At 43.2% G+C, this 16,721-nt stretch overlaps 1 protein-coding gene across 7 annotated transcripts in view; it reads right to left on the bottom strand.

The window, feature by feature from the left end:
• Positions 1-16,721, bottom strand: part of LOC138740925 (uncharacterized) — a 290,457-nt gene that overhangs the window by 10,935 nt on the left and 262,801 nt on the right. For all 7 annotated transcript variants that reach the window (XM_069894271.1, XM_069894280.1, XM_069894261.1 and 4 more), the window contains one exon: positions 4,780-4,963. In XM_069894271.1, coding sequence (XP_069750372.1) covers positions 4,780-4,963 — 184 coding nt within the window. The remainder of the gene's footprint in view (positions 1-4,779; positions 4,964-16,721) is intronic.

Here is a 16,721-nt window from a genome sequence, read left to right as displayed (position 1 = left end):
ACTAACGATCCCAACTACTAATAGTACAGCAAGGGTTAAAACAAAGAGTACCAGCCACCCCTTCCCTGACAAGCAAACACAGTACACCAATTAGCAAAGAGTATGTCGAGCTACATTTACAAGGGGTGAGGTAAACTCTTTGTGTATGCCACTAATAGTCCCCACCCTTTATCAACACACACGTCACTACCTTGTCCTCTTAGGAAAGGTCTTAAGAGAAAAAGAGAGTGAACTAGCCCAGGTAGGCCCACACAAAAATGATGAGACTGATTGGGTGTCTTTATCTGTGGCTAGGTCTGACTCTGATTGACATGGGGAAATGACTTTCGACCTGCCCCCTGCTTCAGTGGTCAGGTAACCCTCCAGGTGCAAGGACATGGAGTCTCCTTTGTTCTGACCAGCTTCCTGTCTGACCTGTTGGGTAATCCTGTGTTACACAGCCCATTAAACAGCAAGATGGTACTGCAAGCCAACACACACAGGAAAAGACTGAGAAACTGCAAACATTTCACATGTCAGAGAGTGCAAGGATTCATCCTGGCAATAGATGCATTGGAAATCAAGGAATTGGGAGAAGGCAATGGTGTCCCTACAAGAGACTGGTGTGAAGACTAGATCAGGTAAACTGGGGAAGCAGTGGATTTGTCAGAAATATCCATGGATGATTTGTCTCCTGATGTCCAGAAATAGGAGAGAGCAGTCAACAACAGTTCAGATAAATTTAAGAACAAAATCCAACTTGGCAAGGAAGTTGATGAATACAAAGTTCTGCATGGGTACAAGAGGAACCAATCTTTCTTCTTTGGCTTGGCTTCGTGGACGAAGATTTATGGAGGGGGTAAAAGTCCACGTCAGCTGCAGGCTCGTTTGTGACTGACAAGTCCGATGCGGGACAGGCAGACACGGTTGCAGCGGCTGCAGGGGAAAATTGGTTGGTTGGGGTTGGATGTTGGGTTTTTCCTCCTTTGCCTTTTGTCAGTGAGGTGGGCTCTGCGGTCTTCTTCAAAGGAGGTTGCTGCCCGCCAAACTGTGAGGCGCCAAGATGCACGGTTTGAGGCGATATCAGCCCACTGGCGGTGGTCAATGTGGCAGGCACCAAGAGATTTCTTTAGGCAGTCCTTGTACCTTTTCTTTGGTGCACCTCTGTCACGGTGGCCAGTGGAGAGCTCGCCATATAACACGATCTTGGGAAGGCGATGATCCTCCATTCTGGAGACGTGACCCAACCAGCGCAGCTGGATCTTCAGCAGCGTGGACTCAATGCTGTCGACCTCTGCCATCTCGAGTACTTCGACGTTAGGGATGAAAGCGCTCCAATGGATGTTGAGGATGGAGCGGAGACAACGCTGGTGGAAGTGTTCTAGGAGCCGTAGGTGATGCCGGTAGAGGACCCATGATTCGGAGCCGAACAGGAGTGTGGGTATGACAACGGCTCTGTATACGCTTATCTTTGTGAGGTTTTTCAGTTGGTTGTTTTTCCAGACTCTTTTGTGTAGTCTTCCAAAGGCGCTATTTGCCTTGGCAAGTCTGTTGTCTATCTCATTGTCGATCCTTGCATCTGATGAAATGGTGCAGCCGAGATAGGTAAACTGGTTGACCGTTTTGAGTTTTGTGTGCCCGATGGAGATGTGGGGGGGCTGGTAGTCATGGTGGAGAGCTGGCTGAAGGAGGACCTCAGTTTTCTTCAGGCTGACTTCCAGGCCAAACATTTTGGCAGTTTCCGCAAAGCAGGACGTCAAGCGCTGAAGAGCTGGCTCTGAATGGGCAACTAAAGCGGCATCGTCTGCAAAGAGTAGTTCACGGACAAGTTTCTCTTGTGTCTTGGTGTGAGCTTGCAGGCGCCTCAGATTGAAGAGACTGCCATCCGTGCGGTACCGGATGTAAACAGCGTCTTCATTGTTGGGGTCTCATCAGATGCAAGGTTCGACAATGAGATAGACAACAGACTCGCCAATGCAAATAGCATGCCAATAATGCCAAACTAAAATGATAAAAAAAATTTAAAAAGCTGTTGGTGTTCCACACAGCCACTGAAAGGCAGGCCCAAGTGTGTGTTCATCTAGGTGACCTTGGTTATTTCCTGGATTTGAAGAAGATGGGAGGGAATGATAGAAAAGCTATAAAGGGTGAAAACGAGTTCTGCCAAGTGAGGACAGCGTTAGTGCAGATGGTCTGCCTCGAGGCCAAATGTAGTTCACTTGCCCAAGAAATACAAGAGGAAGAATCCTGGGAATTACAGACCAGTGAGTCTTACCTCAGAGGTGGGCAAACTATTGGAGAGTATTCTTGGGGACAGGACTTGTAAGCATTAAGCAAAATATCGTCTTCTTGGGTATCATCAGCGTGGCCTTGTGAGAGGCAGGTTATGCCTTACAAGCCAAACTGCTTTGTCAAGCACGTGATAAAGGAAATTGATAAAGGAAGGTGGTGGATGTGATGCATGTGGATTTTGTTCAGGTGTTTGACAAGGTTCCCCATTATGGATCATTCAGAAAGACGAGGCATCGGAACCAAGGAAAATTTGCTGCTTGTATTTGCAATTTTCTTGCCTGCAGAAAGGAGAGGCTGGTAACAGATGGAACAAAAACTGCCTGAAGACCAGTGACAGATAAAATTCTGAAACTATCAGTTCTAAGACAACTAACCTTTGTGAATTTGATGAATGGCTTGGATTTATGATGGGTCAGTCAGTGCACAGATGAAACAAAGTTTGGAGGTGTTATGGACAGGATCGAAGGTTGTTGTAGATATCAGCAAGACACGGACAGGTGGGTGGACAAGTGGCAGATGGAATTCAATCCACATAAGTGTGAAGTGATGCACTTTGGAAGGTTGTACTAGAAGGTGAGGTGCATGGTTTGTGGCAGGATTTTTAACTGTGTGGATGAACAGAGTTCCTGGAGTCAAGATCCATGGATTCCTCAAGGTTGCTGCAAAAGTTGAGATAGTAGTTACAAAGGCAGATGCTGTGCTGGCATTCATTAGTTGGTGGAATGTGTTCCAAAGCCAAGAGGTACAATATTGTACAGGTTGACCCCTACAATTTCCACCTAAAATGGAGGTATTGAGTGATACCCTTTGTAAAAGATGGCCACCAAATCAGTGGATGGTGTTAAAAGCCAAACCACAATATTTTTTAAACAAATGATCATATAAATTTTATTTGGAGAGTTTGAAATAAACTACTGTCAGCTCCTGTAACAGGCCATTTACAGCCTGTACTGAACTGGACTGAATGGATGGATGCCACGGAGCAGTGCTGAGACTTCGCAAATAACTAATAGGGCATGCACACGATTGCTTCGGAGCTGGCGGGAAGATGGTGGCGGTGATGAGACTTTGTCACCAAGGTAAGAATTTTATACTATTTGCATAAGACAACCCCTAATTTTAAAGTGATATTTTCAAGTTTTGAGGATCATTCTATGCAATGACATATCCGGTAATTTTGCAGCTATATGCACCTCAAGTTATCCACACTTCAAATACTCTATTCAGTTCTGGATGCCTCACTGCAGGAGAGATGTAGGTGCTTTCGAGAGCATTCAGAGATTAACCAGGATGTGCCTGGGCTTGGGAACATGTCATATGAAGCAAGGTTGACAGATTTAGGGGTTTACTCTTGGGAGTGACAAAGGATGAGAGATGATTTCATAGAGTACATAAGATGATGAGTGGTCATCCAGGATCTTATTCCTGGGACGGTAATAATAAAAATGAAAGGACATTTGTTTCAGATGAGTGGAAGATGCTTCAAAGGACATGTTAGATATGTTTTTATATAGAGATTGGTAGCTTTCTGGAATGCATTGCCAGCTGTGATGTGAGATTTGGTATAATGGAGACATTCAAAAGACTCTTTGATTGGCATATAGATATAGAAAAAAAGGGTTACTGGAGTTAGGCAGGGGAAATTTAGATTGTTGTGGATTAAGTTTACACAGGTCAGCACAAGATCATAGGGTGAATGGCCTGTAATGATCTAAGTAAAGAGACAACTGGGGCTGCAAAATCTCTTGTCATCTTAAATATTTCTAATGAATCCACTGCAGATCACTCTCTGAGGAAAGAGTATCAGAGTTAAACAGAGGTGAAATAGGACCTGAGTCCCAACTGGTTCAAGCGGACAAAGCAGTTAGCACTAAAATTACAAGGAAAACAAAACCCAGTCATTCTTTGTGTGAGGCCATCGTGGTCCACTGTACTCACTGTAATCACTGCAGTTTGCAACAGACAGATGAAAAATGTGTTGCAGAGGAAGAATGTCAATACCAAAATCATTACTCTGTGCATGGATTGGTAATCCGCAAGAGATGAGAGTGTCTCCTGGATTGGCTTGACTAGGATCACACTATAAATCATGGAGATGGAAGTTCAACAAGATTTCTAAGAGAGAGGCAGGGGTAGGGGCCAATCATTTTGCATCAACACTTGCAATGATTAGAGCGATGTTTCTCGACTCATTGGGTATACAGGATGTTAAATGACGATGTTTCGGTCGAGGGCCTTATAAATCACATCTCCAGAAACTTATCCATTTCAATGAAAAGCCGCAACGCGAAATTTTGCAATGCTTAATTTCTTGAAAATTAACTTTCTCAGCCTGAACCTACACAGAAATGCATTTCAACTGTGTGGACATACTGCTGAAATCATGAATTGGGGATCTTCTTGACAACCTAAATCATTTGGAGCTTCAACTCTGGTTGGCAGCAGATATTGCTGTCGATCTGTTTTCAATGGATTATAAAACTCCGCCATGGTAACTGGTCCACTTACCTGCTGGCATTTTTTGTTGCAGTTGGTATTGTAGTTACTGTCATGGTTGTTTCTGTTGTTGGGGTTTCGACTGTGCTGGTGGTACTTTCACATGTTCCTTTATACTTCAGAACTTCACAATTGTCCAGACAAAGAGTGAAGTTACAGAGGCCTGATTTACCTGCAGAAGTCACAATCACCTGATCTGGAGACAGAGTAATGATAATGAGTTAATGGTCTTACACTTTGTGCAATGTTGATAGACACAGAAATTTGTCCTTGATGCAGAAAATGAGATTTAAAAAAAAAATATGAATAGATCACTATTAATAATTTTGAAAATTGTATTCATTTGCATTGAGTAAATCGTGCAGCTCCATAAAAAATGGGTAGTCCACCCTTAGAATATTGTCTTCAGTACTGGTATCTTCTTTCTTTTCTACTTTGGCTTGGCTTCGCGGACGAAGATTTATGGAGGGGGTAAAAAGTCCACGTCAGCTGCAGGCTCGTTTGTGGCTGACAAGTCCGATGCGGGACAGGCAGACACGATTGCAGCGGTTGCAAGGGAAAATTGGTTGGTTGGGGTTGGGGTTGGTACTGGTATATCACTCCAGAAAAGGGGTACTTGCTTTGGAATGGATCTGGTGGAGTTTCAATAGAATGCACCTGGGTCAGAGCACATGTCGTATGAAGCAAGGAGAACAGGTTTTGGGATTTTCCTTGGGAGAGTGAAAGGATGAGAGATGAAATCACAGAGGAACACAAGTTTATGAATAATCAAAGGTTTTGAACTTGAAGACGGGTAACATTGATGGTATGAGATGTGAATTGGCTAAAAAAGATTGGCAAATGGTACTTAAAGGACTAACAGCAGAAATGCAATGACAGTCATTTAAGGATAGCTTGGAGCAACTGCAGAAAATGTACATCCCAGGTTATACAAAGAATAAATCGAGGAGAATAACGCAACCGTGGCTAATAAGGGAGATCTGAGGGAGTGTCAAATCCAAAGAAGGAGGTAACAAATTAGCCAAAAAAAATAATATCCCTGATGATTGGGAGAAATTCAGCGTTCTACAGAGGATGACAACATGATTTAAGGGATTATGAGAGGAAGCTGGCAGGGAACATAAAAAATGACTGTAAAAGCATTTATTGATGCGTTAAGAGGATGAGGTTAGTTAAGACAAATGTGTGTCTGTGGCAGACAGAAACGGGTAAGTTGATGATGGGGAACAAGGGTATGGCAGACTGTTTGAATGACGGAGGAACTAAAGGAAATAATTGCAAGTCGAGAAGTTCTATTAGTTAAATTGCAGGGATTAAAGGCGGATAAATCCACGGGGCCTGATGGTCTGCATCCAAGAGTGCTGAAGGATGTAGCCCAGGAAATAGTGGATGCGTTGGTGATAATGTATAAAACTCTTTGGATACTGGATTAGTTCCTAAGGATTAGGGGGTGGTCAAAGTAACCCCACCCTTAAGAAGGGAGGGAGAGAGAAAAATCAGGAAACCATAGACCAGTAGGCCTGACATCGGTAGTAGGGAGGGTGCGAGAATTGGATATTAAAGATGCAATTGCAAAACATTTGGAAAGTAGTGTAATCATAGCAGAGTCAGCATGGTTTTGTGAAGAGAAAATCATGTCTGACGAATCTCATCGAGCTTTTTGAGGATGTAACCAGTAGAGTGGATGGGGGAGAACCAGTGGATGTGGTATATTGGAACTTTAGTAAGGCTTTTGATAAGGCTAGCATATAAACTTTAAGAGCATGATATAGGAGGTATGGTATTAAGGTGGATAAAGAATTGGTTGAGGGACAGGAAGCAAAGAGTAGGAATAAATGGCTTCTTTTCAGAATGGCAGCCAGTGACTATTGTGGTACAGCAGGGCTCAGTGCAGGAGCCGCAGTTGTTTACGATATATATCAACAACTTAGATGTTGGAATAGATAGCCGTATCTTGCAATTTGCAGACGATACAAAGTTGAGTGGCACGGTTAGCTGTGTGGAGGAAGCTAGGAGAGAGCAGGGCGATTTGGACAAGTTAGGCGAGTGGTCCAGGACGTGGCAGATGCAGTATAATGTGGATAAATGCAAAGTTATCCACTTTGGATATAAGAACAGGAAAAAGGATTATTATTAAAATGGTATCTGTTCAGGAAAAGGGGAGATACAGCGAGACTTGGGTGTTGCTGTGCATCAGTCGGTGAAAGTGGGCGTGCAGGTGCAGGAGGCAGTGAGGTGTAGGAATGGATGTTGGCTTCCATAGCAAGAGGATTTGAGTCCAGGAGTAGGGAGATCCTGCTGCAGCTGTACAGGGTCTTGGTGAGACCACACCTGGAGTACTGCGTGCAGTTTTGGTCGCCTTATCTGAGGAAGGATATCCTTGCCTTTGTGGGGTTGCAGAGAAGGTTCACTAGGCGGATACTGGGGATGGAGGGACTCGACTAAGAACAAAGGTTGGATAGAGTAGGCTTGTATTCGCTGGAATTTAGAAGATTGAGGGGGGGATCTTAAATAAACATAAAATTCTCAAGTGTTTTGACAGATTAGACCCAGGAAAGTTGTTTCAAACGCTGGGGAAAACCAGAACAAAACAGATATATCTCGTAAACAACTGCGGCCTTAACGGGGTTGTTTTTTAGGACTGAGATGAGGAAAATTTTCTCCTCTCAGAGAGAGGTAAATGTGTGGAATTCTTTGTCACAGGAAGCAGTTGAGGCCAGTTCCCTGTCAATATTTAAGTGTAGGTTAGATTTGGCCCTTGCCACCAAGGAGATTAGGGTGTATGGGGAGAAAGCAGGAACCGGGTACTGATCAGCCATGATCATAATGAATGGCGGTGTAGGCTTGAAGGGCCAAATGGCCTACTCCTACACCTATTTCTATGTTTCTATTTTAATCATTCAGCATTTTGCTACCTGGTGTGACAATACTAAAACCAGTTACAAAAGGACATCTGTTTCTGCTGAGTGGAGGAATGTTCAGAGGAGATGAACGAGATATGTTTTTTGACACCAATATTTGTGGAGTCCTGGAAAGATTTGCCACTCACGGTGAGGGGGTTTCCTTGAATGGTGACAATCATCCATGATGGCCATATGGATGGAGTAAAAATATGTTGAGGTATCTAGGTGAGAGAAAATTAGATTGTTGTGGTGTACTTTTACATATATATGCACAAATATTGGGATGAATGGCTGGTCTATGTTAGGTATTTGTGGGAAATGTGAAGAAAAAACAGAAGCTACAAATTCAATTGTCATTTGACATCCTTCCAATAAACAACTGCAGATCATTCTCTGAGGAAATTCAAAACAGAGTTGAAAATAATCAAGAGACTCTTTGGACAAAATAGTTCCTGATGACTGAGCTGCTCTCAATTAAATAACGTGGACAGGCAGGACTTGGTCAACCAGTCTGTGAGACCATCACTGTCAACTCGAAGCACTGACATCACAGGAGTTCAGAAGAGATAGAGAAGAGATTTGTTGCAGTGTTTGGAGTGGAGGATAAGTGATAATTGCACAATCATTACTCTATGCAAGGAATGATAATACGCAGGCGATGAGAGTGTCTCCTGGAATGGCTTGACGAGGTTTACACTATGAATCATTGAGTTGGAAGCTCAACAAGATTTCTAAGAGAGAGGCAGGGGCCCATAATTTTGCACCAACAACTTGCAATGATTAGAGCTATGTTCCTTGACTTATTGGGTGTGCAGAATGTTAAATGACGATGTTTCGGTTGAGGGCCGTATAAATCACGAGTCCAGATGTTTATCAGTTTCAATGAAAAGCCTTCACTTGAAATTATGCCGTGTTTAATTTCTTGTAAATTAACTCTCTCAGCCTGAATCTACACAGAAATGCATTTCCACTGTGTGGACATACTGCTGAAATCATGAACTGGGATTCATCTTGACAACCTAAATCATTTGGAGATTCAACTCTGGTTGGCAGCAGATATTGCTGTCGATCTGTTTTCAATGGATCATAAAACTCCGCCAAGGTAACTGATCCACTTACCTGCTGGCATTTTTTGTCTGTCATTTTCACAGGTACAGATTGAAGATGCTGTTGGTGCTGGAGATACTGTCATTAGTGATGCAGTCGTTGCGGTTTCGACGGTGCTGGTGGTACTTTCACATCTTCCTTTATATTTCAGAACTTCACAATTGTCCATACACGGAGTGAAGTTACAGAGGGCAGATTTTCCTGAAGAAGTCACAATCGCCTGATCTGGAGGCAGAGTAATGATAATGAGTTAATGGTCTTACACTTTGTGCAATGTACATAAGCACGGAAATTCGTCCTTGATGTAGAAAATGGGATTTTGTATAAAATAATATGAGAATATATCCCTATTAAAATTTTGAAAATTGTATTCATCTGCAATGAGTTAATATGCAGCTCCATAAAAAATGGGTAGACCACCCCTAGAATATTGTCTTCAGTAGCGGTTTATCACTGCAGAAAAGGGGTACTTGCTTTGGAATGGATCCAGAGGAGTTTCAATCGAATGCACCTGGGTCAGAGCACATGTCGTATGAAGCAAGGAGAACAGGTTTTGGGATTTTCCTTGGGAGAGTCAAAGGATGAGAAATGAAATCACAGAGGAACACAACTTTATGAATAATCAAAGATTTTGAACTTGAAGATGGGTAACTTTGATGGTATGAGATGTGAATTGGCTAAAATAGATAGGCAAATTGTACTTAAAGGACTAACAGCAGAAAACCAATGACAGTAATTTAAGGATAGCTTGGAGCAAGTGCAGAAAATGTACATCCCAGGTTGTACAAAGAATATATCGAAGAGTATAGCGCATCCGTGCATAACAAGGGAGATGCGAGAGAGTGTCAAATCCAAAGAATGAGCTGACAAATTAGCCAAAAAAAAAATAATATCCCTGATGATTGGGTGAAATTCAGAGTTCTAAAGAGGGAGACAAAATTATTAAAGGGATTATGAGAGGAAGCTGGCAGGGAACTTAAAAAATGACTGTAAATGCTTTTATTGATACGTTAAGAGGATGATGTTAGTTAAGACAAATGTGTCACTGTGGCAGACAGAAACGGGTAAGTTGACGATGGAGAACAAGGGTATGGCATTGAATGACTATTTTAGTTCTGTCTTCATCAAGGAAGACATAACTAATCACCAGGAAATTATTCAGGATCTGGGATCTATTGTGACGGAGGGACTAAAGGAAATAATTGTAAGTCGAGAAGTTGTATTAGTTAAATTGCAGGGATTCTTTGGCTTGGCTTCGCGGACGAAGATTTATGGAGGGGGTAAAAGTCCACGTCAGCTGCAGATTCGTTTGTGGCTGACAAGTCCGATGCGGGACAGGCAGACACGGTTGCAGCGGCTGCAGGGGAAAATTGGTTGGTTGGGGTTTGGTGTTGGGTTTTTCCTCCTTTGCCTTTTGTCAGTGAGGTGGGCTCTGCGGTCTTCTTCAAAGGAGGTTGCCTCCCGCCAAACTGTGAGGCGTCAAGATGCACGGTTTGAGGCGATATCAGCCCACCGGCGGTGGTCAATGTGGCAGGAACCAAGAGATTTCTTTAGGCAGTTCTTGTACCTTTTCTTTGGTGCACCTCTGTCACAGTGGCCAGTGGAGAGCTCGCCATATAACATGATCTTGGGAAGGCGATGGTCCTCCATTCTGGAGACGTGACCCATCCAGCGCAGCTGGATCTTCAGCAGCGTGGACTCGATGCTGTCAACCTCTGCCATCTCGAGTACTTCGACGTTAGGGATGAAAGCGCTCCAATGGATGTTGAGGATGGAGCGGAGACAACGCTGGTGGAAGCGTTCTAGGAGCCGTAGGTGATGCCGGTAGAGTACCCATGATTCGGAGCCGAACAGGAGTGTGGGTATGACAACGGCTCTGTATACGCTTATCTTTGTGAGGTTTTTCAGTTGGTTGTTTTTCCAGACTATTTTGTGTAGTCTTCCAAAGGCGGATAAATCCACGAGGCCTGATAGTCTGCATCCGAGAGTGCTGAAGGAAGTAGTCCAGGAAATAGTGGATACATTGGTGATAAATTCTCAAACCTCTTTGGATACTGGATTTGTTGCTGAGGATTGGAGGGAGGCCAACGTAACCCCACCATTTAAGAAGGGAGAGAGAGAGAAATCGGAAACTATAGACCAGTAGGCCTGACATTGGTTATTAAAGATGCAATTGCAGAATATTTGGAAAGTAGTGTAATCATCGCACAAAGTCAGCATGGCTTTGTGAATGGGAAATCATGACTGATGAATCTAATAGAGTTTTTTGAGGATGTAACCAGTAGAGTGGATGGAGGAGAACAAGTGGGTGTGGAATATCGGGACTTTAGTGAGGCGTTTGATAAGGCAAGCATATAAACTTAAAGAGCACATTATAGGAGGTATGGTCTTAAGCTGGATAGAGAATTGGTTGACGGACAGGAAGCAAAGAGTAGGAATAAATGGGTTGTTTTCAGAATGGCAGCCAGTGACTAGTGGGGTACCGCAGGGCTCAGTGCAGGAGCCGCAGTTGTTTACGATATATATCAACAACTTAGATGTTGGAATAGATAGCCGTATCTCGCAATTTGCAGACGATACAAAGTTGGGTGGCAGGGTGGAGGATGCGAGGAGAGAGCAGGGTGATTTGGACAAGTTAGGCGAGTGGTCCAGGATGTGGCAGACGCAGTATGTGGATAAATGCAAAGTTATCCACTTTGGAGGTCAGAACAGGAAAAAGGATTATTATTTAAATGGTATCTGTTTAGGAAAAGGGGAGATACAGCGAGACTTGGGTGTTGCTGTGCATCAGTCGGTGAAAGTGGGCGTGCAGGTGCAGGAGGCAGTGAGGAGGACGAATGGTATGTTGGTTTCCATAGCAAGAGGATTTGAGTCAGGAGTATGGAGATCCTGCTGCAGCTGTACAGGGTCTTGGTGAGGCCACACCTGGAGTACTGCGTGCAGTTTTGGTCGCCTTAACTGAGGAAGGATATCCTTGCCTTTGAGGGGTTGCAGAGAAGGTTCATGAGGCAGATACTGGGGATGGAGGGACTCGACTAAGAACAAAGCTGAATAGAGTAGGCTTGTATTCGCTGGAATTTAGAAGATTGAGGGGGGATCTTATAGAAACATAAAATTCTTAAGGGTTTAAACAGATTAGACGCAGGAATGTTGTTTTAAACGCTGGAGAAAAATCAGAACAAAACAGATATATATCGTAAACAATTGCGGCCATAGTTTAAGGATAAGGGGGTGGTTTTTTAGGACTAAGATGAGGAAAATTTTCTTATCTCAGAGAGGTAAATGTGTGGAATTCTTTGTCACAGGATGTAGTTGAGGCCAGTTCCCTGTCAATATCATAATGAATGGTGGTGTAGGCTTTAAGGGCCAAATGGCCTACTCCTACACCTATTGCTATGTTTCTATTTTAATCATTCAGCATTTTGCTACCTGGTGTGACAATACTAAAACCAGTTACAAAAGGACATCTGTTTCTGCTGAGTGGAGGAATGTTCAGAGGAGATGAACGAGATATGTTTTTTGACACCAATATTTGTGGAGTCCTGGAAAGATTTGCCACTCACGGTGAGGGGGTTTCCTTGAATGGTGACAATCATCCATGATGGCCATATGGATGGAGTAAAAATATGTTGAGGTATCTAGGTGAGAGAAAATTAGATTGTTGTGGTGTACTTTTACATATATATGCACAAATATTGGGATGAATGGCTGGTCTATGTTAGGTATTTGTGGGAAATGTGAAGAAAAAACAGAAGCTACAAATTCAATTGTCATTTGACATCCTTCCAATAAACAACTGAGGAACTCTGAGGAAATTCAAAACAGAGTTGAAAATAATCAAGAGACTCTTTGGACAAAATAGTTCCTGATGACTGAGCTGCTCTCAATTAAATAACGTGGACAGGCAGGACTTGGTCAACCAGTCTGTGAGACCATCACTGTCAACTCGAAGCACTGACATCACAGGAGTTCAGAAGAGATAGAGAAGAGATTTGTTGCAGTGTTTGGAGTGGAGGATAAGTGATAATTGCACAATCATTACTCTATGCAAGGAATGATAATACGCAGGCGTTGAGAGTGTCTCCTGGAATGGCTTGACGAGGTTTACACTATGAATCATTGAGTTGGAAGCTCAACAAGATTTCTAAGAGAGAGGCAGGGGCCCATAATTTTGCACCAACAACTTGCAATGATTAGAGCTATGTTCCTTGACTTATTGGGTGTGCAGAATGTTAAATGACGATGTTTCGGTTGAGGGCCGTATAAATCACGAGTCCAGATGTTTATCAGTTTCAATGAAAAGCCTTCACTTGAAATTATGCCGTGTTTAATTTCTTGTAAATTAACTCTCTCAGCCTGAATCTACACAGAAATGCATTTCCACTGTGTGGACATACTGCTGAAATCATGAACTGGGATTCATCTTGACAACCTAAATCATTTGGAGATTCAACTCTGGTTGGCAGCAGATATTGCTGTCGATCTGTTTTCAATGGATCATAAAACTCCGCCAAGGTAACTGATCCACTTACCTGCTGGCTTTTTTTGTCTGTCATTTTCACAGGTACAGATTGAAGATGCTGTTGGTGCTGGAGATACTGTCATTAGTGATGCAGTCGTTGCGGTTTCGACGGTGCTGGTGGTACTTTCACATCTTCCTTTATATTTCAGAACTTCACAATTGTCCATACACGGAGTGAAGTTACAGAGGGCAGATTTTCCTGAAGAAGTCACAATCGCCTGATCTGGAGGCAGAGTAATGATAATGAGTTAATGGTCTTACACTTTGTGCAATGTACATAAGCACGGAAATTCGTCCTTGATGTAGAAAATGGGATTTTGTATAAAACAATATGAGAATATATCCCTATTAAAATTTTGAAAATTGTATTCATCTGCAATGAGTTAATATGCAGCTCCATAAAAAATGGGTAGACCACCCTTAGAATATTGTCTTCAGTAGCAGTTTATCACTGCAGAAAAGGGGTACTTGCTTTGGAATGGATCCAGAGGAGTTTCAATCGAATGCACCTGGGTCAGAGCACATGTCGTATGAAGCAAGGAGAACAGGTTTTGGGATTTTCCTTGGGAGAGTCAAAGGATGAGAAATGAAATCACAGAGGAACACAACTTTATGAATAATCAAAGATTTTGAACTTGAAGATGGGTAACTTTGATGGTATGAGATGTGAATTGGCTAAAATAGATAGGCAAATTGTAGTTCAAGGACTAACAGCAGAAAACCAATGACAGTAATTTAAGGATAGCTAGGAGCAAGTGGAGAAAATGTACATCCCAGGTTGTACAAAGAATATATCGAAGAGTATAGCGCATCCGTGCATAACAAGGGAGATGCGAGAGAGTGTCAAATCCAAAGAATGAGCTGACAAATTAGCCAAAAAAAAAATAACATCCCTGATGATTGGGTGAAATTCAGAGTTCTAAAGAGGGAGACAAAATTATTAAAGGGATTATGAGAGGAAGCTGGCAGGGAACTTAAAAAATGACTGTAAATGCTTTTATTGATACGTTAAGAGGATGATGTTAGTTAAGACAAATGTGTGTCTGTGGCAGACAGAAACGGGTAAGTTGACGATGGAGAACAAGGGTATGGCATTGAATGACTATTTTAGTTCTGTCTTCACCAAGGAAGACATAACTAATCACCAGGAAATTATTCAGAATCTGGGATCTATTGTGACGGAGGGACTAAAGGAAATAATTGTAAGTCGAGAAGTTGTATTAGTTAAATTGCAGGGATTCTTTGGCTTGGCTTCGCGGACGAAGATTTATGGAGGGGTAAAAGTCCACGTCAGCTGCAGGCTCGTTTGTGGCTGACAAGTCCGATGCGGGACAGGCAGACATGGTTGCAGCGGCTGCAGGGGAAAATTGGTTGGTTGGGGTTTGGTGTTGGGTTTTTCCTCCTTTGCCTTTTGTCAGTGAGGTGGGCTCTGCTGTCTTCTTCAAAGGAGGTTGCCTCCCGCCAAACTGTGAGGCGCCAAGATGCACGGTTTGAGGCGATATCAGCCCACTGGCGGTGGTCAATGTGGCAGGCACCAAGAGATTTCTTTAGGCAGTCCTTGTACCTTTTCTTTGGTGCACCTCTGTCACGGTGGCCAGTGGAGAGCTCGCCATATAACATGATCTTGGGAAGGCGATGGTCCTCCATTCTGGAGACGTGACCCATCCAGCGCAGCTGGATCTTCAGCAGCGTGGACTCGATGCTGTCGACCTCTGCCATCTCGAGTACTTCGACGTTAGGGATGAAAGCGCTCCAATGGATGTTGAGGATGGAGCGGAGACAACGCTGGTGGAAGCGTTCTAGGAGCCGTAGGTGATGCCGGTAGAGTACTCATGATTCGGAGCCGAACAGGAGTGTGGGTATGACAACGGCTCTGTATACGCTTATCTTTGTGAGGTTTTTCAGTTGGCTGTTTTTCCAGACTCTTTTGTGTAGTCTTCCAAAGGCGGATAAATCCACGAGGCCTGATAGTCTGCATCCGAGAGTGCTGAAGGAAGTAGCCCAGGAAATAGTGGATACATTGGTGATAAATTCTCAAACCTCTTTGGATACTGGATTAGTTGCTGAGGATTGGAGGGAGGCCAACGTGACACCACCATTTAAGAAGGGAGAGAGAGAGAAATCGGAAACTATAGACCAGTAGGCCTGACATTGGTTATTAAAGATGAAATTGCAGAATATTTGGAAAGTAGTGTAATCATCGCACAAAGTCAGCATGGGTTTGTGAAGGGGAAATCATGACTGATAAATCTAATAGAGTTTTTTGAGGATGTAACCAGTAGAGTGGATGGGGGAGAACAAGTGGGTGTGGAATATCGGGACTTTAGTGAGGCGTTTGATAAGGCAAGCATATAAACTTAAAGAGCACATTATAGGAGGTATGGTCTTAAGCTGGATAGAGAATTGGTTGACGGACAGGAAGCAAAGAGTAGGAATAAATGGGTTGTTTTCAGAATGGCAGCCAGTGACTAGTGGGGTACCGCAGGGCTCAGTGCAGGAGCCGCAGTTGTTTACGATATATATCAACAACTTAGATGTTGGAATAGATAGCCGTATCTCGCAATTTGCAGACGATACAAAGTTGGGTGGCAGGGTTAGCTGTGTGGAGGATGCGAGGAGAGGGCAGGGTGATTTGGACAAGTTAGGCGAGTGGTCCAGGATGTGGCAGACGCAGTATGTGGATAAATGCAAAGTTATCCACTTTGGAGGTCAGAACAGGAAAAAGGATTATTATTTAAATGGTATCTGTTTAGGAAAAGGGGAGATACAGCGAGACTTGGGTGTTGCTGTGCATCAGTCGGTGAAAGTGGGCGTGCAGGTGCAGGAGGCAGTGAGGAGGACGAATGGTATGTTGGTTTCCATAGCAAGAGGATTTGAGTCAGGAGTATGGAGATCCTGCTGCAGCTGTACAGGGTCTTGGTGAGGCCACACCTGGAGTACTGCGTGCAGTTTTGGTCGCCTTAACTGAGGAAGGATATCCTTGCCTTTGAGGGGTTGCAGAGAAGGTTCATGAGGCGGATACTGGGGATGGAGGGACTCGACTAAGAACAAAGCTGAATAGAGTAGGCTTGTATTCGCTGGAATTTAGAAGATTGAGGGGGGATCTTATAGAAACATAAAATTCTTAAGGGTTTAAACAGATTAGACGCAGGAATGTTGTTTTAAACGCTGGAGAAAAATCAGAACAAAACAGATATATATCGTAAACAATTGCGGCCATAGTTTAAGGATAAGGGGGTGGTTTTTTAGGATTGAGATGAGGAAAATTTTCTTATCTCAGAGAGAGGTAAATGTGTGGAATTCTTTGTCACAGGATGTAGTTGAGGCCAGTTCCCTGTCAATATCATAATGAATGGTGGTGTAGGCTTGAAGGGCCAAATGGCCTACTCCTACACCTATTTCTATGTTTCTATTTTAATCAT

The sequence above is a fragment of the Narcine bancroftii genome, chromosome 1 (assembly GCF_036971445.1).
Source record: "Narcine bancroftii isolate sNarBan1 chromosome 1, sNarBan1.hap1, whole genome shotgun sequence".
Classification (NCBI taxonomy): Eukaryota; Metazoa; Chordata; class Chondrichthyes; order Torpediniformes; family Narcinidae; genus Narcine; species Narcine bancroftii.
The sequence above is the reverse complement of the archived record's forward strand: the minus strand, read 5'-3'. Positions and strand labels throughout refer to the sequence as shown.